The sequence below is a fragment of the Lepidochelys kempii genome, chromosome 5 (genome assembly GCF_965140265.1).
Source record: "Lepidochelys kempii isolate rLepKem1 chromosome 5, rLepKem1.hap2, whole genome shotgun sequence".
NCBI lineage: Eukaryota > Metazoa > Chordata > Testudines > Cheloniidae > Lepidochelys > Lepidochelys kempii.
This window is the reverse complement of record NC_133260.1, coordinates 43,432,956-43,459,008: the sequence shown is the minus strand read 5'-3', so window position 1 is coordinate 43,459,008 and position 26,053 is coordinate 43,432,956. Positions and strand designations below refer to the sequence as shown.

General features: G+C 41.8%; 1 protein-coding gene across 4 annotated transcripts in view; it reads right to left on the bottom strand.

Moving 5' to 3' along the window:
* MAST4 (microtubule associated serine/threonine kinase family member 4) overlaps positions 1-26,053 on the bottom strand; it is a 445,876-nt gene that overhangs the window by 140,451 nt on the left and 279,372 nt on the right. Inside the window, exon 2 of one of the 4 annotated variants that reach the window (XM_073344103.1) lies at positions 25,430-25,510. The exons of the other annotated variants lie outside the window; for them this stretch is intronic. Within the exon in view, the coding sequence (XP_073200204.1) occupies positions 25,430-25,510 (81 nt within the window). The remainder of the gene's footprint in view (positions 1-25,429; positions 25,511-26,053) is intronic. 4 annotated transcript variants of the gene reach the window in all.

Sequence of the window (26,053 nt, the reverse complement as noted above, 5' to 3'; positions counted from 1 at the left end):
TTCTTTAATCTTTTCATCACAGGTAAACACTTCACACACCACTGTAGGCAGCAGTGACGGAACGCAACATGCGGCAATGGGGGCGCGCACTCTCACACACTTCCTTTGTGGATTATTCTGAAGTTTAGAGTAGAAACAACAGCCTCGAGTATTTATTGTACCTACAAAGATGAGTAAGAGGTACAGAAGTGTGTGACTCACGAGCACCTTATGTAGTGAGCTACACCCTGCTGACGGCCAAGATCCATAATTTGGCATAGCTAACACACATATTGTTTGTTCTACAAAAATACAAGCCACATACAGGTTTCAGAGTAGCAGCCGTGTTAGTCTGTATCCGCAAAAAGAAAAGGAGGTCTTGTGGCACCTTAGAGACTAACCAATTTATTTGAGCATAAGCTTTCATGAGCTACAGCTCACTTCATCGGATGCATTCAGTGGAAAATACAGTGGGGAGACTTATATACATAGAGAACATGAAACAATGGGTGTTACCATACACACTGTAACCAGAGTGATCACTTAAGGTGAGCTATTACCAGCAGGAGAGCAGGGGACGAGGACACACCTTTTGTAGTGATAATCAAGGTGGGCCATTTCCATCAGTTGACAAGAACGTCTGAGGAACAGTGGGGGGTGGAGGGGGGAATAAACATGGGGAAATGGTTTTACTTTGTGTAATGACCCATCCACTCCCAGTCTCTATTCAAGCCGAAGTTAATTGTATCCAGTTTGCAAATTAATTCCAATTCAGCAGTCTCTCGTTGGAGTCTGTTTTTGAAGTTTTTTTTAATTGAAGAATTGCAACTTTTAGGTCTGTAATCGAGTGACCAGAGAGATTGAAGTGTTCTCCAACTGGTTTTTGAATGTTATAATTCTTGACGTCTGATTTGTGTCCATTGATTCTTTTACATAGAGACTGTCCAGTTTGACCAATGTACATGGCAGAGGGGCATTGCGGCACATGATGGCATATCTCATATTGGTAGATGTGCAGGTGAACGAGCCTCCGATAGTGTGGCTGATGTGATTAGGCCCTATGATGGTGTCCCCTGAATAGATATGTGGACACAGTTGGCAACGGGCTCTGTTGCAAGGATAGGTTCCTGGGTTAGTGGTTCTGTTGTGTGGTGTGTGGTTGCTGGTGAATATTTGCTTCAGGTTGGGGGGCTGTCTGTAAGCAAGGACTGGCCTGTCTTCCAAGATCTGTGAGAGTGATGGGTCGTCCTTCAGGATAGGTTGTAGATCCTTGATGATGCGTTGGAGAGGTTTTAGTTGGGGGCTGAAGATGATGGCTAGTGGCGTTCTGTTATTTTCTTTGTTGGGCCTGTCCCCATTGTTTCATGTTCTCTACGTATATAAATCTCCCCACTGTATTTTCCACTGAATGCATCCGGTGAAGTGAGCTGTAGCTCACGAAAGCTTATGCTCAAATAAATTGGTTAGTCTCTAAGGTGCCACGAGCCACATACATTCTGCCTTAAATCAATAACCACAGTAAGAGGTGCTTATAGGTTCAAGCCTATCCAACAAACCTGATATTACAGGTACCTAATTAATTATTTTCAGCATGGCTGCCTGCAACTACGTAAACCATATTTTTAACATGAAAAGCTGTGGCACCTGTCATGGGGGTGGATGTGCAACATACTGATAGGAAAGGCTGCTGGCTCCAAGCCCATACTACCTACCATTTCCTCTTTTGACATAAAAAACAGACATATTGCAGTGCAGGGTGGGACAGAAGGAAGAATCTGCAGCTCCACGCACGACCTTTTACTTGGTATTTAATATATTAACGTGCATATTTAAAAATAATGAGTCCAAGACCATAAACTTGAGCTTAAAAAGAGAACTGAATGGATTTAGCATTGGTGAAAGGCATTGGCTTAACAATCCTGGCAAATGAAGTCCTCTGTTTACCATGAGGACAAGTTTCTGACACACACTGCCCTACAAGCAAGCCTCTTACTTGATGTGGGTGGGGAAGTAGGGAGAGAAGACTAACTATGAGTAACCGGGAAAGTTCAGTCTCCATGACCCAAACATTCTCGGCCTCTACTGAGATCCATCAAACTCACCTCATTTAATGATGGCCACTAAACACAGGCACCATGAACAGACCATCCCAGAAATCACTCTTCACTGGCTCCCACTGAATAGAGAGTCCAATTCAAAGCCCTCCATTATTTTGGTTCTGCTACCAAAGATTGCCTCCCTTCCACAACCCTGACCTTCAGAGAGAGCTACATTCCACCCAAAATTAATCTAGATTATGAAACTACTAGCTACAAAAGATAACCATTTTCAGAACTAAATGAATTTTGGATTCAAACTTAAACCTCCTGAGGAAAACCAACACATATGCTACACCATAGCCAGACATTTAAATAAAACCGTATGAACAACTAATCAAGCTGCTTCTCCTATATGTAGGGAGTTCAAATGATTGTTATTTCAATTTTTAAATGAGTAGCAAACACTCAGATATTAGGGAGATGAGGGATTGCACATAGACATGTAGATGAAGGGGTAGAGTAGAGAAAAGTGCAACAGAATCCAAAGACCGTTATATGAATTTTATTGCTTGTGTAAGGTACCATAGTGGAGAGCTCAAGTCCCCTCTCCTAGGAAAAAATACAGTGAGTTTAAGGGTGGTGAAGTAGAAGTAGAAATAATGACCTGTCGATATACAACTTAACCGTGACCTGGAGAAGCTACTCTTGAAGTCCACCTATACTACAGAAGTACACCATTTCAGGGTCCAATAGTGCAGTCGATCCTGCCAGTGCCATTTATTCCTGCTACATTTCAGTAAGTCCACTTTAAGCAGCTTTTAAAAAAAAAAAATAGTGCAGAGCATCCACAGACAACATTCACTCCATTTTTTTTGCTGTACCTGAGCATAGTGGCACCAACTATCCAGCTTCTGGTACAGTTACCTGGAGCAGGCACCTGAGATGGTAATAAATGAATATTTAGCAATATATTATTACATATATTCCCTCATAATAGAGCTTGTCAACTTGGAATTAAGTTTGAAAAAACTTGGGGAAAAAATCCCTTTTCTCAAAAATACACAAAGTGACTGAAAGCCTGAAAATTTCAGGCCAAGTTTCCATGTCACAAAAATTTGAAAACAAGAAAATACACAGTTAAGCTCACTCAACCTAGCTTAGCTCTTCCCTGTAAAGCCACACTGAAGACAACCAGAAACTAAAACTACCTAATAATTTCTGAAATGCTTTACTGAGATAATGGATTATAAAAAGATGACATTCCATTTAAGCACAAAATATTAAAAAAGATTATCCTATTTTCCTCCATATATGTACATTAGGAAGCTAAAAATGTCACCCTCAAGCCAGTAAAGATTCCAAGGCAAGTAACCCAGCATTCCTTTGAAGAAAATTAAGTGACCAAAAATAAACATACAAAGACAAGCTTTAGCTGAGAAATATTCCTTTACAATGAAGAGTGCAAAAACTCAGACTAGTTTTCCAGTGCTGATTTAGATACTGAAAACTAGATAGCTAAATCCAGACAAGCACACATTAAAAATGCATTGTAATAAGTCTATGGTTAGTAGGATTAAAGAAAATAGGAAGGAATTATTTAAATGCATCAGGAACAAATTAAAGATGGTAAAATTCTCGATCATCATGCAGAAAAAGTGAAGGATTCAATGAATATTTCTGTTCCATATTTGGAAAGAAGGATGATGTATTTTTGTCTTAAATGACAAAGAAATACTTCTTAATCCATCAGTAAATAGGGAAAAAATAAAACAGCAACTACAGAATTTAAATAGTTTTAAATTGGCAGGATTTGATAAGATGAATGGAAGAGTACTAAAACAACTGGCTGAGGAACTCTCAACTATGAATGTTGATTTTCAACAAATCTTGGAACACCTGAAAAGTTCCAGGGACTGGAGAAAACCTTATGTCATGGCAATATTTTAAAAGAGGGTAAACAGAATGAGTCAGAAAACTATAGGCTGATTAACTTAACAGTGATGCCAGGCAAATTCAAGGAAAGATCAGTAAGGCACACAGTCAGTAAAGAATTCATGGATGCTAGCATAATGAATGTCAATCAGTGTGGTTTTATGGAAAACTGGTCTTGTCGAACAAACCTGATGTCTCTTTTCATGACATTACAAATTTGTTGATAAAGGTAACTGTTGATATAATAGACTTAGATTTCTGTAAAGCATTTGAAAAAACACCCCCCCGAGCACTGCAAGTTTCAGCACTGTAAAGTGCCAGTGTAGACAGTGCACCAGTGCTGGGACTAACTGAATTAAAAATGGTTTAACAGGTAAATATCACAAAGTAATTAATTGTAAATGGGGTGTTTCCAGTGGGAACTCCAGGGATCTGTTCCTTGCTCTATGCTATTTGCAGTGATATGAAAGAAAATAAAAAAACATTGCTAGTAAATTTGCAGAGGACACAAAAATTAGTGCAGTAGTAAGTAACAGTGGGGATAGGTCAGTTATACAGACCAACCTGGATCATTGGGTCAGGTTGACCCATTTGAACATGTGCTTTAATACAGCCAAATGCAAGGTCATATATCTAGGAACAAAGAGCTTTAAGTCACAATTACATGATGGGAGACAGTGAAAGATTGGACAAATGACCAGGGAAGAGTATAAAAATATTGCTCGGGCATGCAGGAGTGAAATCAGGAAGGCCAAATCACACCCGGAGTTGCAGCTAGCAAGAGATGTTAAGAGTAACAAGAAGGGTTTCTTCAGGTATGTTAGCAACAAGAAGAAAGTCAAGGAAAGTGTGGGCCCCTTACTGAATGAGGGAGGCAACCTAGTGACAGAGGATGTGGAAAAAGCTAATGTTTTTTTTGTCTCTGCTTTTTTTGCCTCTGTCTTCACGAACAAGGTCAGCTCCCAGACTGCTGCACTGGGCAGCACAGCATGGGGAGAAGGTGACTAGCCCTCTGTAGAAAAAGAAGTGGTTCGGGACTATTTAGAAAAGCTGGACGAGCACAAATCCATGGGGCCAGATGCGCTGCATCCAAGGAGAGTGCTGAAGGAGTTGGTGGATGTGATTGCAAAGCCATTGGCCATTATCTTTGAAAACTCATGGCAATCGGGAGGAAGTCCCGGACAACTGGAAAAAGGCTAACGTAGTGCCCATCTTTAAAAAAGGGAAGAAGGAGGATCCTGGGAACTACAGGCCACCTCAGTCGCTGGAAAAATCATGGAGCAGGTCCTCAAGGAATCAATTCTGAAGCACTTAGAAGAGAGGAAAGTGATCAGGAACAGTCAGCATGGAGTCACCAAGGGCAAGTCATGCCTGATTAATCTAATTGCCTTCTATGACGAGATAACTGGCTCTGTGGATGAGGGGAAAGCAATGGACGTGTTGTTCCTTGACTTTAGCAAAGCTTTTGACACGGACTCCCACAGTATTCTTGCCAGCAAGTTAAAGAAGTATGGGCTCGATGAATGGACTATAAGGTGGATAGGAAGTTGGCTAGATTGTCGGGCTCAATGGGTAGTGATCAATGGCTCCATGTCTAGTTGGCAGCCGGTATCAAGTGGAGGGCCCCAACAGTCAGTCCTTGGGCCGGTTTTGTTCAATATCTTCATAAATGATCTGGAGGATGGTGTGGATTGCACCCTCAGCAAGTTTGCAGATGACTCTAAACTGGGAGGAGAGGTAGATAAGCTGGAGGGTAGGGATAGGATACAGAGGGACCTAGACAAATTAGAGGATTGGGCCAAAAGAAATCTGATGAGGTTCAACAAGGACACGTGCAGAGTCCTACACTTAGAACGGAAGAATCCCATGCACTACTACAGACTAAGGACCAAATGGCTTGGCAGCAGTTCTGCAGAAAAAGACCTAGGGGTGACAGTGGACCAGAAGCTGGATATGAGTCAACAGTGTGCCCTTGTTGCCAAGATGGCCAAGACAGTAGGGGCACTGCCAGCAGATCGAGGGACGTGATCGTTCCCCTCTGTTCGACATTGGTGAGGCCTCATCTGGAGTACTGTGTCCAGTTTTGGGCCCCACACTACAAGAAGGATGTGGAAAAATTGGAAAGAGTCCAGCGGAGAGCAACAAAAATGATTAGGGGTCTGGAACACATGACTTATGAGGAGAGGCTGAGGAACTGGGATTGTTTAGTCTGCAGAAGAAAAGAACGAAGGGGGATTTCATAGCTTCTTTCAACTACCTGAAAGGGGATTCCAAAGAGGATGGATCTAGACTGTTCTCAGTGGTAGCAGATGACAGAACAAGGAGTAATGGTTTCAAGTTGCAGTGGGGGAGGTTTAGGTTGGACATTAGGAAAAACTTTTTCACTAGGAGGGTGGTGAAACACTGGAATGCTTTACCTAGGGAGGTGGTGGAATCTCCTTCCTTAGAAGTTTTTAAGGTCAGGCTTGACAAAGCCCTGGCTGGGATGATTTAATTGGGGATCAGTCCTGCTTTGAGCAGGGGGTTGGACTAGATGACCTCCTGAGGTCCCTTCCAACCCTGATATTCTATGATTCTATGATCCTGGAAGGCACTGACACTGAAGAGGACTTTGGAGTCACAGTAGATAACCAGGTCTCAAGTAGCAGCCGTGTTAGTCTGTATCCACAAAAATAAAAGGAGGACTTGTGGCACTTTAGAGACTAACAAATTTATTTGAGCATAAGCTTTCGTGAGCTACAGCTCACTTCATCGGATGCATTGAATATGAGCTCCCAGTTCAATGCTGTAACTAATACTGCAAAATGTAATCCTTGAATACATAAGCGTGGGAATATCATGTAGGAGTAGGAGGTGGTATTACCACTTTACAAGGCACTAGTGAGACCATTACTGGAAGACTGCGTCCAGTTCGGTGTCCACACTTCAAAAAGGTTAAAAAACTATTAAAAAATTGCTATGGTTTCAGAAAAGAGCTACAAGATTGATTCAAGGTCTGGAAAATTTGCCTTATAGTAAGAAACTCAAGCAGCTTGGTCTATTTAGTTTATTCAAGAGAAGGGTAAAAGCTGACTTCATCACAGTCTACAAGTAAATGGGAAATTTATTTCTGATAACAGTGGCTCTTTAACAGAAAAAGGCAAAACAAGATCCAATGGCTAATAAACTGAAGCCAAATAAATTAAGACTAGAAAGAAGATTCGATTTTTAAAATAGTGATGCTAATTATCCATTAAAACAACTTGCCAAAGGACGTAGTAGATTCTCCATCACTTGAAGTCTTTCAATCAAAGTTGGATATCTTTCTAAAAGGTATGCTATAGTTCAAACAGAAGTTACTGGGTAACGTGCTTTGGCCTGTATTAGGCAGGTCAGACTACATGATCATAAAGGTCTTAAAAATCTATGAATCAATGAAATGATAATTTTTATGAAAAATGTCTGGTTTTAAAATCCACGAATCAAGGAAATTATTTCATTTTGCCCTATTATAATGTTTGACCTCTTGCGCCCTCTAGTGGTTGATACTGTTGATGTACCACTCACTTATTACCTGTCTTTAATTAATTCAAACATTTTATTCAGTGTGTGAAACATGGTATCCAAATACACTTTAAAAAAAATATCAGAATAGACGCGGTGTTTGTGTAGAAGATACATCTGCCAAATTTTTAAGAATATCCACTACTATTTATAAATTTGTGTAAATATTACTCTAAGCAGGTGTCATACCAGTCAAAATTCAAATTAACCTCCCACTTTTTTGTTGTATTATAGCTTAATAGAGGTAAACATATTTAAGGAAAGTGACAATCACTTTGTAAAAGGGTCACTGGAGTGCTCTTCATTCACAAGAGATTATGAATTATTAAAAGGATCTGAAACATTAATTAAAACCTAAATATGTTTTGAGCAGAAAATATGCATATAAATCAGGCAAAACCATTTTTAATTTCTCCTAACTGTGTATATATATATATAGTGCTGCCATCCATGTAAATAAGTAGGCTAGTATACATTTGCTCTGGCCTGGAGATTGGCTTCTGCTTCTGAGCCAATAAAGCAAATAGGCAGACTAATGACAAAATAAGAGAACAATGTCTGATCTTCATTGTTCTACATCATTTCTACAAGTGAGGAAAGCATTACTGTAATTCAGAAATCTTGATTTATGTTGCAGGAAACACTTGCAAGGGAGAGCAAAGAGAGCGCCAGATAAAAATTTCATCAGCTTTCCAAAGTAACCTGGTGCTTGGAGCCAAACTTCAACATCATATTATCAGAAATGAAATATTTGTATCTATTTTATAACTGCAATATAAACAATTCTGTTTCTATTTTTGAAATGCACTTTTTCAGGACTAAATGGCTTCTTAAGTGTAGCAACTTGGCTGAAGATGGGTAATTAACCACTTTGGCGCCTATAATATGTTTGTATAAATCCAATGGTACATTGATGCACATGGGGAGAGCTCCAATTCCACCAACATTTCCTGCAATGCCCATGTTTGCATGCACTTCAAGACGATACTCAGAGGTTACAGACCTATTTTATTAAACAGTCCCAACCTGCTTTTAATATTTACACTTTCACCGACACTCCAATGCAGTACCCAGGCACATCTTAACTTGCATCTCTTAAAACCATCTACCATGTTCTTCAAAATATGCAACAATGTATACCTGTGTATCTGCAACTATGATTGAGATTCATTTTATAATTTATCAGGAAAGTTTAGGAGCACGGTACTCATGCTTAGCCTTTACTATAAATGTTGTACAACTACAGCGGCCTCCAGACAAGCCATATTTTGTGAACAATTCTGTTGTAGAGTAAAAAACCAAACAAATCTCAAACACACAAGAATAAGTTACCTTGCTAACAAAATTGTTTTAGTAGGTTTTAAACTAAAAATGAATAATTATAGTAGCTCACGGCTACATTCCATACTACATATACTTTTCTGTAACATGGAACATCTTCGTTAATGAACCCATGAATACTCTGACACAAACATTTATTTGCTATCTATAGAAAACACGTCTATTATTTCTTCAGGGGAATTGGGGTTTAGATATTAAATTGTCTCGTTTCCCAGATGCCATGAGCAAAAATGGGGCAGTTTCCTAGGCATACACATTGTGGAATAATCTACAACAAATTCCTAGAGCAGGGCTAATAGATGAATACAGACCCCTAAGCAGAACTAGCCCATTACATTCACCTCCTGTTGCTGAGCACTCCACAGCTGCGGACAATGTCCACGTCCACTTCTAATAGACTTACCAGGCTGAACCCAACCCTCTTCCAAAGCCAGTTAAATTGGAAATCAAGCTGGAAAGAGGATTGGAGAAAGACTGGGTATCATTCATGCTAGGGGTCATTCCTCTCTGTAGCATTTGGGAATGTTGCTTGAGTTCTTAATTTCTCGTTTTTAAAACACCTGTTTGATGATGTTCCCTAGCTCAGCACAGAGATCCTCACCACAGCTATGAAGCACCCAAATCAGTCAGTCAAACTTTAAATAGACTGAGTGGTAGAAATCTTCAAATTAGCACCAGCTGCTCAGTCTAAAGGAGATCTGCAAAGAAAAATGCATCAGCTGTACAGTTATATGCTAAAGTCCCAAACTGAGAAGATTTTCTAATTCACAAACCGCTGTACCCATCCCACATGGCTGCCAACCTGTGCTGTAATGATGACTGCACATCAACCGTGGACATCTGTTGGAGCATGGGAATTGATTGATTCTCCCTCACACACTGGCGTGTGCCGTTTTTCTGTTTGGATTATTTATTTAACAAAAATAAATCCTGATTTTTTACTGCAGCAAGTATAAAAAGGATACTAACAACTTTGGAACCTTGGGTGCTATATACTAAGTTACTAGAGCAGCAGCATTTCCTTGATTCTCCCCTGCAGTAGGTTGGGTTCATGTTCCAGCTGACTTCAGTGATTGATTCAGTTGATTCTGCTGTCAACAGAATAGCATGTGATGGAGTATCCTGTGCAGTGGGAGCTGGCAAACTGGAACTTTGGGACACAGGAAATTACACAGGAAAACAATGCTTAAATAATATTATGGGGAAATGCCTGTCTCCATTACCCTTGGAATTTAGGGCACTGAGCACATCGCTTTACAGTCAATACATTCTTAAATCTGTACATGTCATTTTTAAATGACTCTCCTACTCAAAAGCCTAAAAAAATTCCAGTTTTAATAAACCCATGTCCTGCAGTCTGAATTTTCAAATAAACCCAAATATATGTAGGGTCAGAAGGAAGAAAGCTGAGTTAGTGAATCTTCCTGATTCACAGAGGATGAATATTTGAAAGAAACAATTACAGGGACAACTGAGCTCAGCATAGTCTCAGGTCTAATTTCTTTTAAAAGGGACCAGTTAATTAACCCGTCTCTCAACTGATGCCAAACCTGATACCATTGCCCCCAAGCAGCATGTACCAAACATAACATGCTGATCTGCTGCATCAGTGAAACAGAGCATCATGGGAGACGGGAGGAATTTATAGAAAAGAGTTTATTTGCCCAGAAACATGAAAGTGAGAATGAACAACCTTCAGATACAACCAACACAAGGAAAATATGGTTGGAGTAAGTGAACGCAAACATGATGAAGGAGATAGCGTTGAAAAAGAAGATGGACTTGTGGTAAAAGTTCTATTCCTGGATCTGCCACAGATTCCATGTGTGATCTTGTCATTTAATTTCCCTGTGTCCATCTGTAAAGTGGGGTTAATAATGCTTCCCTATTTCATACGTATTTGTGTGAGCTGCTCAGAAACTACTGTGGTGCCAAAGAAAGAAAGAAAGAAATGTAGCTAGACAACAGCAGCGGGATTTTTCTCATGCTGGCTTCTACCATGGTTTCTATAATTCTTCTCTTCTGAGGTTGTGGGGAAAAGTGCGGCAGGAAGACGTGCTGAGCTGAGGAGATGAACATTATCATCTTTTCACCGCACCGAGGACAAGAAAAGAACACTTATGCCTTGTCATAGGCGGGGAGAACTGGCAGCTCTCTCTTCCTCCACACAGAAAACAGGGAAGGGGATGTACAAAGGGTAATACTTCTTCACTTCTCTATGGAGTAAATAGGCAAGTGTGCCTGGTCTGTAGTCAACATCTCAAACACCATCCACTAACTAAAACATGCAAAGCTAAGAGTTCAGGATCAGTACTGTATGTTCCAAACCCTGGCATTACTAGACCTAAAACACTTCTATCAGCAATAGCTAAAATTCATAGATATTTAGGTCAGAAGGGACCATTATGATCATCTAGTCTGATCTCCTGCACAACGCAGGCCGCAGAATTTCACCCACCATTCCTGCAAAAAACCTCACACCTATATCTGTGCTATTGAAGTCCTCAAATCGTAGTTTAAAGACTTCAAGGAGCAGAGAATCCTCCAGCAAGTGACCCGTGCCCCATGCTACAGAGGAAGACGAAAAACCTCCAGGGCCTCTTCCAATCTGCCCTGGAGGAAAATTCCTTCCCAACCCCAAATATGGCGATCAGCTAAACCCTGAGCATATGGGCAAGATTCATCAGCCAGATACTACAGAAAATTCTTTCCTGGGTAACTCAGATCCCACCCCATCTGATATCCCATCACAGGCCATTGGGCCTATTTACCATGAATATTTAATTACCAAAACCATGTTATCCCATCATACCATCTCCGCCATAAACTTATCGAGTTTAATCTTAAAGCCAGATAGATCTTTTGCCCCCACTGCTTCCCTTGGAAGGCTATTCCAAAACTTCACACCTCTGATGGTTGGAAACCTTCGTCTAATTTCTAGTCTAAATTTCCTGGTGGCCAGTTTATATCCATTTGTTCTTCTGCAAACTAATATTCCATCATCCCATCATAAGCTAAAATTACTTAGCTAAATTCAGATGACCCAAAGTCTTGATTTTAGTGATACCAGGAAAACCGACTATATGATTCACCCATCCTTAGCGCATGATCGTTCAGAAAAATTTCTCTTCCGCTGATTTACATGCATCCTGACACAAAAGAGCGTGAGTCATTTATCTCTAGTCAGTTTACACATACGGACATTCTTGAGATGGCTTCAGTACAACACTGGACAGATTCTGCACATTATTCTGCATATCTTGGTCTGAAAGGAACTATTAATCTTTCAAAGGGTCTCTCTTTTGAGCAGCTCAATTCATGTCTACCTTTGATAGACCACAGATTTTAAGGAATCTATATGCTTGCAGTGAAAAATTATCAGACTATTTTAACATCTTCATCTCTTCTTGTAAAAGAGTTTAATTACCTCTCTGTTTTGGAATTGTTCCAAAGACAATCTGCAAATGAAAATAATCCAGGTTCTAAATATCTAGTTATTCAGAAAAGACTACCATTTCCGTACTGAGGAATTTTAAAGGAATAAACAACAGCAATTCCTAGTTGAAGCATCAGGGATGAGGGATGACCAAATAGTGGAAGCCTGAGTATGAGCAAGCCCTCTTGGGGTGATCTCCACTGATCTTTTCTTCTGTCTTTGTTGTTACCAGTCTTCATAAGACTAAGTATGCACAAGGTTGTAAGTACCTCAGCACTGGAGCTGCTTTATCTTGTACCAGCCTAAGACCAAGTATGCATGATTCAGAGAGTATTTTGTTATATGCATCTGTTTTTGCATAATTATGCTTATGCTTGGATTTATCTGGATTTTAAGTAAAGCCTTCATGTTTGTATTTGTGTGCTCAATCAAATTCAATAAAATATCTTATATAGCTGCTGAGTAAAAGAACCTGTTATTAGCGACTGGTGCAGTCTGCTCCCTCGATTTATCCCAGGATACTGGATGGATGCAGACAGTGCCATCAATGCTCTTTCACCCCTCACCTCAACTACCGTTCTCCTACCCTCCCTTTCCCCGATCATACTGCTCAAAATGGCAGACAAGCAGAGGGAAAATACACAAACATGCACTTTACTGCAGATGTATGCAGTACTTTTTCATTAAAAAAAGCCTTTGTATTGAAGTTAAAAGGTTTGTTGCCATATACCAGTCACAATGTAAATTGCCATAAAATTATGCTTAAAGGCACTCACTATCATCCCATACCACCTAAAGGCACCCTGCTGTTAGTGCAGAAACTGGTTTGCTGTTGATCTGATTTTGGATCATTCCTGGAGAATAAAAAAATAGAATTTTTCACACAGTAAAAATTCCATGCAGTCTCCAAGATTCCTTCAGAAGGCAAATCTCCCTCTGCCACAGCTGTTACTTTGAATCCCTGTCCAGTCATCAGATCATCAGTCATGAGATACAAAAGATTTCTTTAACATAAATGGAAAATCTCATCTCTGATGCCTGGAACAACAGATCTTTCTTCCTTTCTGGTATCTGAAGCAGCATATCTTGTAAGATGGCAGCAGTCTGGGAAGGGTTTAACATCATCACCATTGATGCTATCTTCCAGTACCTGCCCCCACAATACATCATCTTCTCCCTGCTGCCCCACAAAAAAAAATGTTATCGATAGGTGGAAGGTAGAATTAACTCTTCTCCTTGGATAGCTTTTTCAGAAAAGCTCTCAACAGACAGAAATTTGATTGCAGAATGAATAAGCACAGGGAATAGCATTCTATCAAAAGGAAAAGCCTTACTTTCTTGTGATTTGCGGTTGCACCAACAGTGAATTAAATAGGATGAATTCAAGAGCACTCATCAGGTTTTTTCCCTGCATTTATCAGGAACAAGTGCAACGGCCAAAGACTTATCAAGGAGATAGGAGTCTGAATTCTGGGAAAAGCAATGGAGAAGTGGGGAGGTATATAAGAGTGCTCCAGGAGGTCAGAAGAACAAAGGAAGGAAGAAGGTGCTATAAGAGTATCTTCACCATACTCAAGAGATGCAGGAGTGAGACATGTTTAAGAGATTATTCCAGGGCATGAGCCATAGGGGTAAACACCCAGGAATCATGAGCCCTATTTAATCATGTGGACATCACCATGCACTACAAAACATGCAAAATAATATCTGGGGGAGCCATTCAGTGAGCCACAGACTGCCACACCATCAGAAGTGCTAGCTTAAGTCTTCCCCGATCCAATGCACCAGAAAGAGAAGAGATACATGATATATAATGTCCTTAGGAATGACACGGTTTTACCTTATGTTTGCACCACATTAGGGCAATGATATGCCCACTTTTTTAGCATCCATGAACTTCTACAAAGGTGAAGGGAACAGAATATATATTTAACACATGCCTAAATACTACACTTGAATACAAGGAATAATTTCACTACACCCCATGCAATCCCATGATCTTCTTCTGGTCCTCATTGGTGATGGTGATGCCCGGTCTCAGTTGGGTGTCAGTTCTGGGGATGGCAGAGTTCACAGCCACCTTCCCTACGGGTGGTGGGATGGCTCTGACTAGACAATCTTGGATGGTGTTATGTCACAGCTTCCAGGCTCTGGAATGGGGCTTGCAGCTACAAAAGACATGGGGTAGTGTCTCGTTGGCATAGCTGCACTTCCTGCATCGCTTGTCCTGATTCCCATGGTGGATGGTTCCGTTCAGTGGAACACAGTTGATCCGGGTCCTGTGGATGAACCTCCAGTTGGCAAATCGGGTGAAGCTGCCCCTGGGGAGGAAGACGTTGCTGGTGTCCCACTTGTACGTCACCTCGAACACCTTCATAGAATCATAGAATATCAGGGTTGGAAGGGACCTCAGGAGGTCATCTAGACCAACCCCCTGCTCAAAGCAGGACCAATCACCAACTAAATCATCCCAGCCAGGGCTTTGTCAAGCCTGACCGCAAAAATCTCTAAAGGAGGAGATTCCACCACCTCCCAAGGTAACCCATTCCAATGCTTCACCACCTTCATAGTGGAAAAGGTTTTCCTAATATCCAACCTAAACCTCCCCCTCAATGCAACTTGAGACCATTACTCCTTGTTCTGTCATCTGCTATCACTGAGAATAGTCTAGATCCATCCTCTTTGGAACCCCCTTTCAGGTAGTTGAAAGAAGCTATCAAATCCCCCCTCATTCTTTTCTTCTGCAGACTAAATAAGCCCAGTTCCCTCAGCCTCTCCTCATAAGTCATGTGCTCCAGCCCTCTTATCATTTTTGTTGGACTCTTTCCAATTTTTCCATATCCTCCTTGTAGTGTGGGGCCCAAAACTGGACACAGTACTCCAGATGGGGCCTCAACAATGCCGAATAGAGAGAAATGATCATGTCCCTTGATCTGCTGGCAATGCTCCGAATTATACAGCCCAAAATGCCGTTAGCCTTCTTGGAAACAAGGGCACACTGTCGACTCATATCCAGCTTCTCATCCACTGTAACCCCTAGGTCCTTTTCTGCAGAATTGCTGCCTAGCCACTCCATCCCTAGTCTGTAGCAGTGGGATTCTTCCGTCCTAAGTGTAGGACTCTGCACGTGTCCTTGTTGAACCTCATCAGATTTCTTTTGGCCCAATCCTTTAATTTGTCTAGGTCCCGCTGTATCCTATTCCTACCCTCCAGTGTATCTACCACTCCTCCCAGTTTAGTGTCATCTGCAAACTTGCTGAGGATGCAATCCACACCATCCTCCAGATCATTAATGAAGATATTGAACAAAATCGGCCAAAGGACCGACCCTTGGGGTACTCCACTTGATACCGAATGCCAACTAGACATGAAACCATTGATCGCTACCTGTTGAGCCTGACAATCTAGCCAGCTTTCTATCCACCTTACAGTCCATTCATCCATCCCATACTTCTTTAACTTGCTGGCAAGAATACTGTGGGAGCCTGTATCTAAAGCTTTGCTAAAGTCAAGGAATAACACATCCACTGCTTCCCCCTCATCCACAGAACCAGTTATCTTGAAATAGAAGGCAATTAGGTTAGTCAGGCATGACTTGCCCTTGGTTAATCCTTGTGCTGGTCCGGTTCAGGTTTTCCATGTATTGGCAGTGGATGGCATCCTTCAGGGTCCTGTCCAGCATGGTTTTAATTCTCAGTGTGATGACTGTGTGCTCTGCATTCTTCACCTGTGGCACCAGGACTCCCAGCTCCTGGCGTTCCTCGCACCACATCTAGTGGCAGCCAATATGCTTCTCTAGTCATCGAGTAGTGTTGTGGGCATGAGTCCAGAGCGAAGTAAAGTCTCCCCCGTCTCTTCCAAATTTGCCTTCTAGTGAGCTGGTCAGGTAGGTGGCAACATCTTGGTTGGAGGAGATCCTTGCGATTCGCTTCTTGATGACATCCCACATAGCACTTTCTGCAGTGTTCCTCACCATTGCGTCCAGGCATGTCGGAAGGCAGAAGTGATCACTGCAACATCACAGAGATCACCCATATGAGGGACAGTGGCCCTGCTTGAGCAAGATGTACACCAGTTCATTGCTGGCTCTCTGGGAAAGAAACATCCACTTATTCAATAACTGCCTGATAGTGTTGTCTGCCTTGTTAAGAGGTACCCTCACCATGGAAGATCCCCTCAGGACAAATAGGATATGGGGGATCAGGAAGGCATTCAAGGTGTTGATCTTCTGCCATGGTGCCAGTAGGGAGGAGTCAATCCTGGCCACATCTCGTAGGATCTCTGTGATGGTATCCTCAAGTGTCTGCTGCACGCAGAAACCTGCGGGCATGACAAGATGTTGGTATGCTTGCCCGTCCTCGAGGAAGATCATGGGTTCACCCTGGATCTGAAATGGCGTAAGCTGGTCAGAGTGCCTTCTACTGCCATCGATATGCAAGGATGCACATTTCCTAGCATTGAAGTGGAGTCCCATCTAGTTGGCAGCCTGGCTGGTGATGTCGAGCATTTGCTGGAGACACTCAGGGTTGTCTGCGATCAGGAACAGATAGTCTGTGTAGGCCAGCATATTCACTCTGTTGCCATATAGGTCAAAACCGCCTACACTGCTGAAGATGGCTCAAATGAGCAGCTCCATGGCTAAGTTGAAAATGATGGGGCTGAGGGGATAGCCTTGCTTCATGCTGCTATGGCTAGAAATTTCAGGTGTTTCTCCTTCCATGGAGTGGATGGTGGTGCTGCAGCCTTCATAAAGTTCCCGGATCAGTTGGAAAGTTTCCTGGCACTCCAAACTCTCACAGCATGGCAAAAATGTGCTGTTGGGGCATTGATACAAAGGCATTAGCCAGGTCGAGCCTAGCTATGGCACATTGCCTCCGTGCTCTCCTGGCCACGTGGATGGCAGTCTGAAGGACAAAGTTGTATTCGTAACAGCCTTCATATGACAAAGCCTTTCTGAACAGAGTGGATGGCTCCTCCATTCACAAAGCAGTTTGTTATTCTAGCCACGAGGCAGCGGGCATACAGTTTGTACATCGTTGAGCAGAGAGAGATAGGTCACTAGTTGCTGGGGTCGTCTTGTTGTCCTTTCTTGTAGACAAGCACCATCATAGATTTTTTCCAGGAGCTGAGAGTACGGTGGGACCGTTTGCATTTGTTGAAAATGGCTGTTAATACCAGCAACCGGGGTCTCACTTTTTTCAGGAACTTCTAGCAAATGCAATCTTTTCCTGGGGCTGTGTTTTTGGTCTTTGTAAGTCTGGTTATTACATCCCATGAGGCAAAGTCTTGTTCCAGGTCCCCTGCATAGTCAACCCGGGGTAGAGGATGAAGGCATCCTGGACTCTGTGTGACATTCTGAGCTACACAGAACCCTGCCTTGTTGAGCCAGACATGCCGGTCTGCTCCAACACAGACCCAGGGTCTGAACCACACACCCCAAAGCTGCAGACTTAACAGAAAATGTCTTAGCAAGTGCTCCTGTCTCTAGCACCCAGCTCCAATGGGATCCAAACCCCAAATGAATCCGTTTTACTCTGTATAAAGCTTTTATAGGGTAAACTCAAATTGTCCACCCTCTATAACACTGATAGAGAGAGATGCACAGTTGTTTGCTCCCCCAGGTATTAGTCACTAACTCTGGGTTCAACAATAAGTTAAAAAAAAAAAAAGTAGGATTTAAGTGGTTCCAAGTAATAACAGACATAAAGTAAGTTACCAAGCAAAATAAAATACAACACGCAAGTCTAAGCCGAATACATTAAGAAACGGATTACATTAAGAAACGGATTACAGATGAAATCTCACCCCCAGAGCTGTTCCCATAAGCTTCTTTCACGGACTGGACTCCTCCTTAGTCTGGGTCCAGCAATCACTCACACCCCCATAGTTACTGTCCTTTGTTCCAGTTTCTTTCAGGCATCTCTTTGGGGTGGAGAGGACATCTCTTGAGCCAGCTGAAGACAAAATGGAGAGGCTTCCAGGGCATTTATATTCTCTCTCTCTCTTGTGGACGGAAACCCCTTTGTTGTTCTGTGCAAAGTCACAGCCACAAGATGGAGTTTGTAGCCACTTGGGCAAGTCACATGTCCATGAATGATTCAGCTTTTTGCAGGCCGACATCATTGTTTACATGTTAGTTTGAATGTTTCCAGGAAATTTCAGATGTGGATTGGCATCTCCCAAAGTCCATTGTTAGTTAAGTGTTTCTTGATTGAGCACTTACTGAGAATAGTCCTTTCTCAAGAAGCTGACCAAATGCTTCACTGAGGCTACTTAGAATCAAACATTTTGAGATACAAGTACATAGCCAATATTCATAACTTCAAATACAAAAATGATACACACATACAGACAGCATAATCATAACCAGCAAATTATAACCTTTCAATAGACACAGCACTTGACCTCCTCTGTACAACTATAGGACACTGGTTGCAAGAATGATGTATACAGTCACAGTTAATGTCAATAACCTCAGAACTCCCATTGGAATTATTTTGTTTCACTGAAATTTCAAGAAAGATTATTTTTTTTCTTCAGATGACTTTGTTCTAATAGACTGTGTTCACTCTGCTCTTCCACCATTCACACAAAGGTCAAGAAATAAGCCTAGGAATTACACCTCATTCTTTTCTGTAATGTCATTGACAATAGCTGAGAGAAAGCACTGGGTTCATCCAAAGTAAAGACAAACTTATATCCATTCTATGTGGTTGCACACATTAAACTACTTAGGTTTTGCTGTCAACCAGTTTAATATTTTGTGCTCAGATAAACAGATCATTTATCTTTAAAATTTGTGAAGCAGAACTGTTTGCAGATTAGCAGATAAGCCCTTTTTAAACAAAGTAGGCTAGGAAGTCATATGTAAATTAATCGGAGCAGTATCTCAAGTTACAGTAAAAAGCAAAACTGTGAGAGCAAATTTCAGAAGAATGCTGCTAGAAGCTTTTCATTCTCTATTTTGCTTTAGAAAGTAGTTAAGTAGTTCAGGAAATCTTCATTTGGGTCACTTTTACAACTACAGTATATGAAGACTTTTGTATAGATTTCCAAACAAAAGTTAAATTCTTTAATACCATCAGCATCAGAGATCTAATATTACCAAATGCTCAACCATTTTGCAGAAGCTAATCAAATTCAGATAGTTCTTTATCCTCTCCCAAACTGTTGGCTAATCTAAATCACTAACTTGCAGCAGTGTAGCAAATCTCACATTAAATAAAATATATGTATAAAGCGTAGCGCAGACAATCACATACTTTTATAATAAAAACTAACAGGCAGCTACTTTGGGGAAAATCTTTATGTGAGCTAAGGGAAAGGGGATCAACGGAACAGCATTTAAAATGTCTCAGACAAGTTATCTCTTACAAAAGAAAAAGATAAAGCAGTTTTCAGACTGCGACAAGGAAATAATTGCCTCTAGAGCACTGGATGGGCACCTAAAGATGTATTTTAAAAAATGTAATAAATAAATAAATAAAATGTCACTCCAGAGCACCATTCCAGAGAGGTGCAGGCTGGCAATTTCTCAAGGTTCTTTTCTCCCTCATTAATCATTTCCCTATTTAGAATATACCGTTTTTATTAAATCTTCCTCCTAAACTTTATGAAGCAAAAAAAAAGAAAAAGAAAAAGAAAACGAAGAAGGCGTCAGATTGAAGCATTTTATAAGACAGTCAAATTTGTACACAACTATTTACATTTCTTCCGGTTGTCCATAAAAAAAATATTGATTTCTAAGGCATCCAGGGCCCAGATCATTGAGGGCATGTCTTCACAGAACAGTTTACCTGAGCTTTAGCTCAAACCCTACTACCATCGACACAGACGGACTTCTGACCCTGGTATGGAGGTTCTTTAAGCTCAGGCTATCTTATCTTGCTTGGGATATGGGTTAGAACCCAGGATCCTCTTTAATTTGGGCTGGAACCTCCCACTTTGCAGTGAGGACATAGGCTAAATCCCTATGTGCTGATAGTCCTCCAATGTCCTTTCATCAATACCGGCCTCACCAAGGAGAAGGTAAGTTTTCCCACAATTGGCTGGAAAAGAATCCTAGAGCATCTCAGCACAAAGAACCATGGACTATGCCCCTAGACAAACAGGTGAGTGCCAAAACAGCGAGGACACAGTAACTCAGGTATGGCTTTGCTGTGGAGATGCTCAGATCTGGGCTAGGCCAACCCAGATGCTCAGATCCATGTGCCTTCTCCCTGGTTAACTCTGCAGTGAAGACAGTCTGTGAGGATTTAAAAGGTCAAATGCAACTACTTAAAGTGTGGTTTTACTCTGAATATGACTCAGAACACCATTGTAGGGTTCTAGGTCTATCATCTCTCTGTTTTCTTACCAATATGCTCTATTTACTAGTAAAACAGTTTTCCCACCTACCAGCCTCACAAACACAACATAGGATCTGAAAGTCAAGTTGCTGTATTTCCTTTTTGAATAGCAGACCAATAATAAAGATTCTGCAGACAAAACTGTGCTTCTATTATCTTCAAATTATACCCCCATTTACACCTGTGTAACTCCATGTGCTTTTAATAGGTTTGCACGGGTGTAACTGATTGGCACTCAGTAAACAATTCCATTGATGGAATATTAAAACACACTCCCTCTCAGCTGTGTTGGCTCAGCAGGGCTAACAGGCATAAAAAAGCTTCAAAAACTTAGGACTCGTCTACAGTACTAAAAAGTTACATTGGCATAACCACGAGCACACCCCCATGAGATGTAGTTAAGCTGACCTAACCCAACGTAGACAGTGCAAAAGTTGACAGAAGAATTCTTCTGTTGACCTAGCTACTGCCTCTCAGGGAGGTGGATTACCTACCACGATGGGAGAACCACGCCTGTTGCTGTAGTATCTATACCAGGGGTCAGCAACCTTTCAGAAGTGGTGTGCCGAGTCTTCATTTATTCACTTTAATTTAAGGTTTTGTGTGCCAATTATACATTTTAACGTTTTTTAGAAGGTCTCTCTCTCTATAAGTCTATATATTATATAACTGAACTATTGTCGTATGTAAAGTAAACAAGGTTTTCAAAATGTTTAAGAAGCTTCATTTAAAATTAAATTAAAATGCTGATCTTACGCCGCTGGCCCACTCAGCCTGCTGCCAGCCTGGGGTTCCGTTCACCTAGGCTGGCAGCAGGCTGAGCAGGGCCTGTGGCCAGGACCTAGGCTGGCAGCCTGAACCCCAGACCGGCAGCTGAGCGGGGCCGGCGGCCGAGACCCCAGACCAGCAGTGGGCTGAGCGGCTCAGCCCGCTGCCAGTCCGGGGTTCTGTCCGCCGGCTCCTGCCAGCCAGGGTCCCGGCTGCTGGCCCTGCTCAGCCTGCTGCCAGCCTGGGATCCCGGCCCTGCCCACATAGAGTGGTACCTACCTTCTCCCTGGTTCTAGCCCATTCTCTTCCTCTCTCTCTGCACGAAGCTGAGAGTGGGAGTGCACTGAGCACAGGGCTGGGGGTGAAGGAGCAGGTTGGAGGCTGGGGTGTAGGGTCTGGCCAGGAGCTAGAATGAGGGAGGGGGCTCAGGGTTGGGGCAGGAGGTTTGGGTGTGGAGTGCTTACCTGGGCAGCTCCTATTTGGTGCAAGGGGTGCAGGCAGGAATGGGGGGGGAGGGGGTGGGTGCAGGAGCTCCCGTTTGGTGCTCAGGGCGGGGGTGAGAATGTGGGGGGTGCAAGAGTCAGGGCATGGGAGGGCTGGGTATGTGTGTGGGGGGTGCAGAGGTCAGGGCAGAGGTGTGGGGGTGTGGGCTAGGGTTGTGGGGTACTCCCAACCCCTTGCCCAGAGCGGCTCATGGCAGGGGGCTGGAGGGGATATGCCCGGATTCTTGCCGCCCCCCCACCCTTTCCCCAAGGCCCTGTCCCCACCTCTTCTCCGCCTCCTCCCCGGAGCAGTGAGCGCGCTGCGGCTCCACTTCTCCCCCTCCCTCGCAAGGGCCATCAGCTGATCGGTGGCAGGGAGGGAGAGGAGGAGGGGCAGGATCCCAGCACGCTGGGGGAAGAGGCGAGGGAGGGGGAGCTCACCTACCCTGCAGCAGCAGCAGCCGCCAGCAGGACCAAGCTTCTTCACCCTGCCCCCGCTGGGGGCAGAGAAGAGCGAGCCAGGGTGGGCAGGATTTTTAATGGCTCGCTGCTGCCTGCCGGGGTCCCAGCCTGGGTTCGGCAGCAGGCTGACTGGGGCGGGCAGCTGGGACATGGCAGGCAGCAGTGTGCCATTAAAAAAATTGGCACGCGTGCCATCTTTGGCACGCATACCATAGGTTGCCAACCCCTGATCTATACTCAAGTGATTCAGTAGCTGCAGCTGCACTGCCATAGCATTTTAAGTGTAGACATAGCCTTATTTTAAAGGGCGCACACACACACAGACAGCCCCCCTGCCTTCCCAAATCAGCTTCACAACCTAACAAGCTCCTGGTCACATCACACAGTTCTGAAATTCAAGACACTGCTTTTTTCTACCTAATCATTGGCCATCAGTTCCTCCCCTCAACCCCACCCCATTGTTTTATTTTAACTCCTCTACTACTCAGCATGCTTTTTGCCCTCTTCTTTCAAGAGCTTTATCTCCTCCGCTCTCCCTGCTAATTTTGGTCTTGCTATACACGTATGTTTGAACACCCATCCACCATTCCCATTCCCCATTTCCATTCCAAAGAATGCCCACCCAAAAGACGACTAAAATAAATCCAAACCTATTAGATTACAAGTGTGAATAGATAATTTTAAAATCCATCAATATCTGTGCATCACCTTCTAAGCAACTCCTCGATCTTCTTGCAACCCTTTTATTCTCTTCTCCTGCACACCCCCATGTTTTTTCATAGTCAGTTGTTTGTGGTTTCAGAGGAAGCTCTTTCTGGAAGGGGTCATTTCTTCTGTATGTACTGTAAAGCACCTGGCACACTGGAGCTTTATATAAAAACCATCATCTGTATAAGTTGGAGATTTTCGAATGTACAAATGGCAGATATGTGCCTGTTTCCCACTGACTCCCAACGGTTGACACCTATCATTCCCATTGTATTTTTTAATACAATATCCCTTACAGAGAGTAATACTAATGACTTTGAAATGACCAATGCAATAGTGTGATGTCAACGACTGTAAATGAAACTTACAGAGGATAGCTTTCTATGGTTCAACTGTAAGGGAAAGGGCTGGTAGGAAGGGACCACAGCCGAGGGCTCTAGCCCACACAAATTCTATTCAGGCACATTTTTCTAAGGCCCCAGTCCTGCAAACACTTATGCACCTCATTATTTTTAAGCAAGAATAGTCTCAGTGAAGTCACTGCCTCTCACACACACACACACTTTTTTCCTATTGACCTAGACCAGCCTTGAATGACAACTATTATTTGATGCATTTGCTGTTCTGCATTTTTCAAACCCCCTGAGTTTACAGAAATATACAAAACAAAAAGAGAAGGTCACAATCCAGAATGAATCAGAGTTATATGCTTTCTCTTGGCTGCATAAGAGGCTGTTTGAAAACATTTGTTTTTAAAAAATGACTCACTATTTTCCTGCTATCAAGACAAACACTATAGCATATAATGCTGCTGCAGACCACGAGCTAATTAACATCAGAGAGCTTTCAAACACATTAAGAACAGAATATATTCAATGACTTCTTAAATTATATTTAAAAATACACAAAAAAATCTTTTTTTTACCCCTCCTCCCCCCCCACTGCACCAAACAGCAAGCATTTGGAAAAAAAATAACCACTATCAAAATGTTGAGGGGGAAAATCCCAAAACACAGAAAATACCACATTTCCCAATTTCATCTCAAATCACATAAATAAGGATGACAGTGATCCACCTGTTTTTAATAAAGAAAATTGTATATTACCAAGAATAATACATTCACGTAACGTCTTCCACACAACGTTCAACCAAAGCTTTAGAACGATATACTTAAGGCCTATTTGTGTGTACTTAATGCACACAATATGTGCATTACTATATAATTAAAAAACAAACTACTTTTTCAAAGTTTTTTCACCCTAAGAGCATCTGCTGAAACTCTTGATTAACAAAATTACATAGTTGCTCATCCCGGATATGTATAACAATGTATTAATATTTATTTTGAGAACATTCTCCGTTGAGCAGAACCTTGTAAACTCTGACTACTGAAAAAGACACAGGATACAGTAATTTACTTAATTCTGTGAATTAGCAAGACATTGAACAAAGCAAGAATGATGCATCACCAAATAAATCTTGTTTATTTGACAAGTGTACTTCAGTTTTCATTATCTATGATTATATTTCATAGTATAATAGTAAATATTCTCTCGTATATTTTGACGAAGTAATCATGTCTTTGACATAAGACCTCACAGAGCATATTTGTGAAGTTTTACTGTATTAGAATCACAACTTCTATTGCCATGACATTTCTACTGCTGGAAGAGGAAACAGTCCAAAGGACCTACACTAGATGACTATGTGCATTCCTAGGTCAGTGTAGCTCCTGGACATCAAATTCCTATTTTGAAAACTGTTTGACCTCGTAAAAGTACATCATTGTCTATCTGCTACACAAACATAACTATTTGAATAATGAAACATCCTTACCCTCTGAACTGTTCTCAGACTTTTAACGTGATGGGAAACAGTGCAGCATCTCTCATTAAACTGATATAATATTAAATTCCAACACCACAAATTTAAAAAAGCCAGTGTATCCACTTGCATGTTTGTACCTCCTATCACAATCATTTCATCATAAGGAGGTGAGCTCAGTGACAAAGTGAACCCACATGCAGGCATCCCCTGTACAGACAATGCACCAAAATAAATGCAAAACTGCAAGGCCCATAAGAACTAGTAACAATTGTTGAAATTTAGCTACAGAAAACAGAATATAATAAAAAGATTTGATTTTTCAATGACTTCCAACTCCCTATGCATCAACATCTTGAGTCTCTTTAATCCCTCTCACAACATTTCTGTCATATTTGAAAAATACTTTAATGCTGGAACAAGATCTTGTTTTAAGTAGACATACTTTCCTGACTGCACAGACATATTTGATTCAGTAATCTGCCTTCCCCCACTCTCGCCCCCAGTGTGTCTTCTTTTTTTTTAATGAAGAAAAGAATGGCAATGACAGAAGTTTACTTGCTTACCTCCAAAAATGAAAAGCGAACAGAGGACTGCATGGACTGCAAGGGCTTGTTGGGGTTGGGCTCAGGCTCCTTGGGGTGAGACTGAAAGTTAAAATAATGTCATCTCTAGTAAACAAAAGCTTCAGTAAAAGTAGCATGATTTACTTTGGGGTTATGGTCCTTAAAACAGAATTTTTAGAGCGCTGTTTTGAATGAAATGGTACACAACCATCTACTAATTATAACTTCTATTAGCCTCATCTGTTTTGGTCCACCCCGGCTATGAAATTGATAAAAAATTTTAAAAAAAAAAACGTGGGAAGCGTGGAATACCCTACACATTTGGCTTTTTTCAGGAAATGATTACTGCCTTGTGAGTCCTCTAGGGAAAACTGAAAGGAACTTTGTAAAGTATTGTGTTTATAATAAACAACCTGAGGTGCTCAAGTGCTATATAGCAGTCTTTACACAAGAAGATATTCAGATACCTAAAACTACGTATTTGATTTTGCACATGGGCTTTATAAAAATATGATTTTTGGTTATAAGAAAATTTTGGTGCAAATTTTCAAATCTGGGAGCCCAAATTTGGGCACCTAAATAAAAGGGCCCCATTTTCAAACATGATGCACTACCATAACAGTG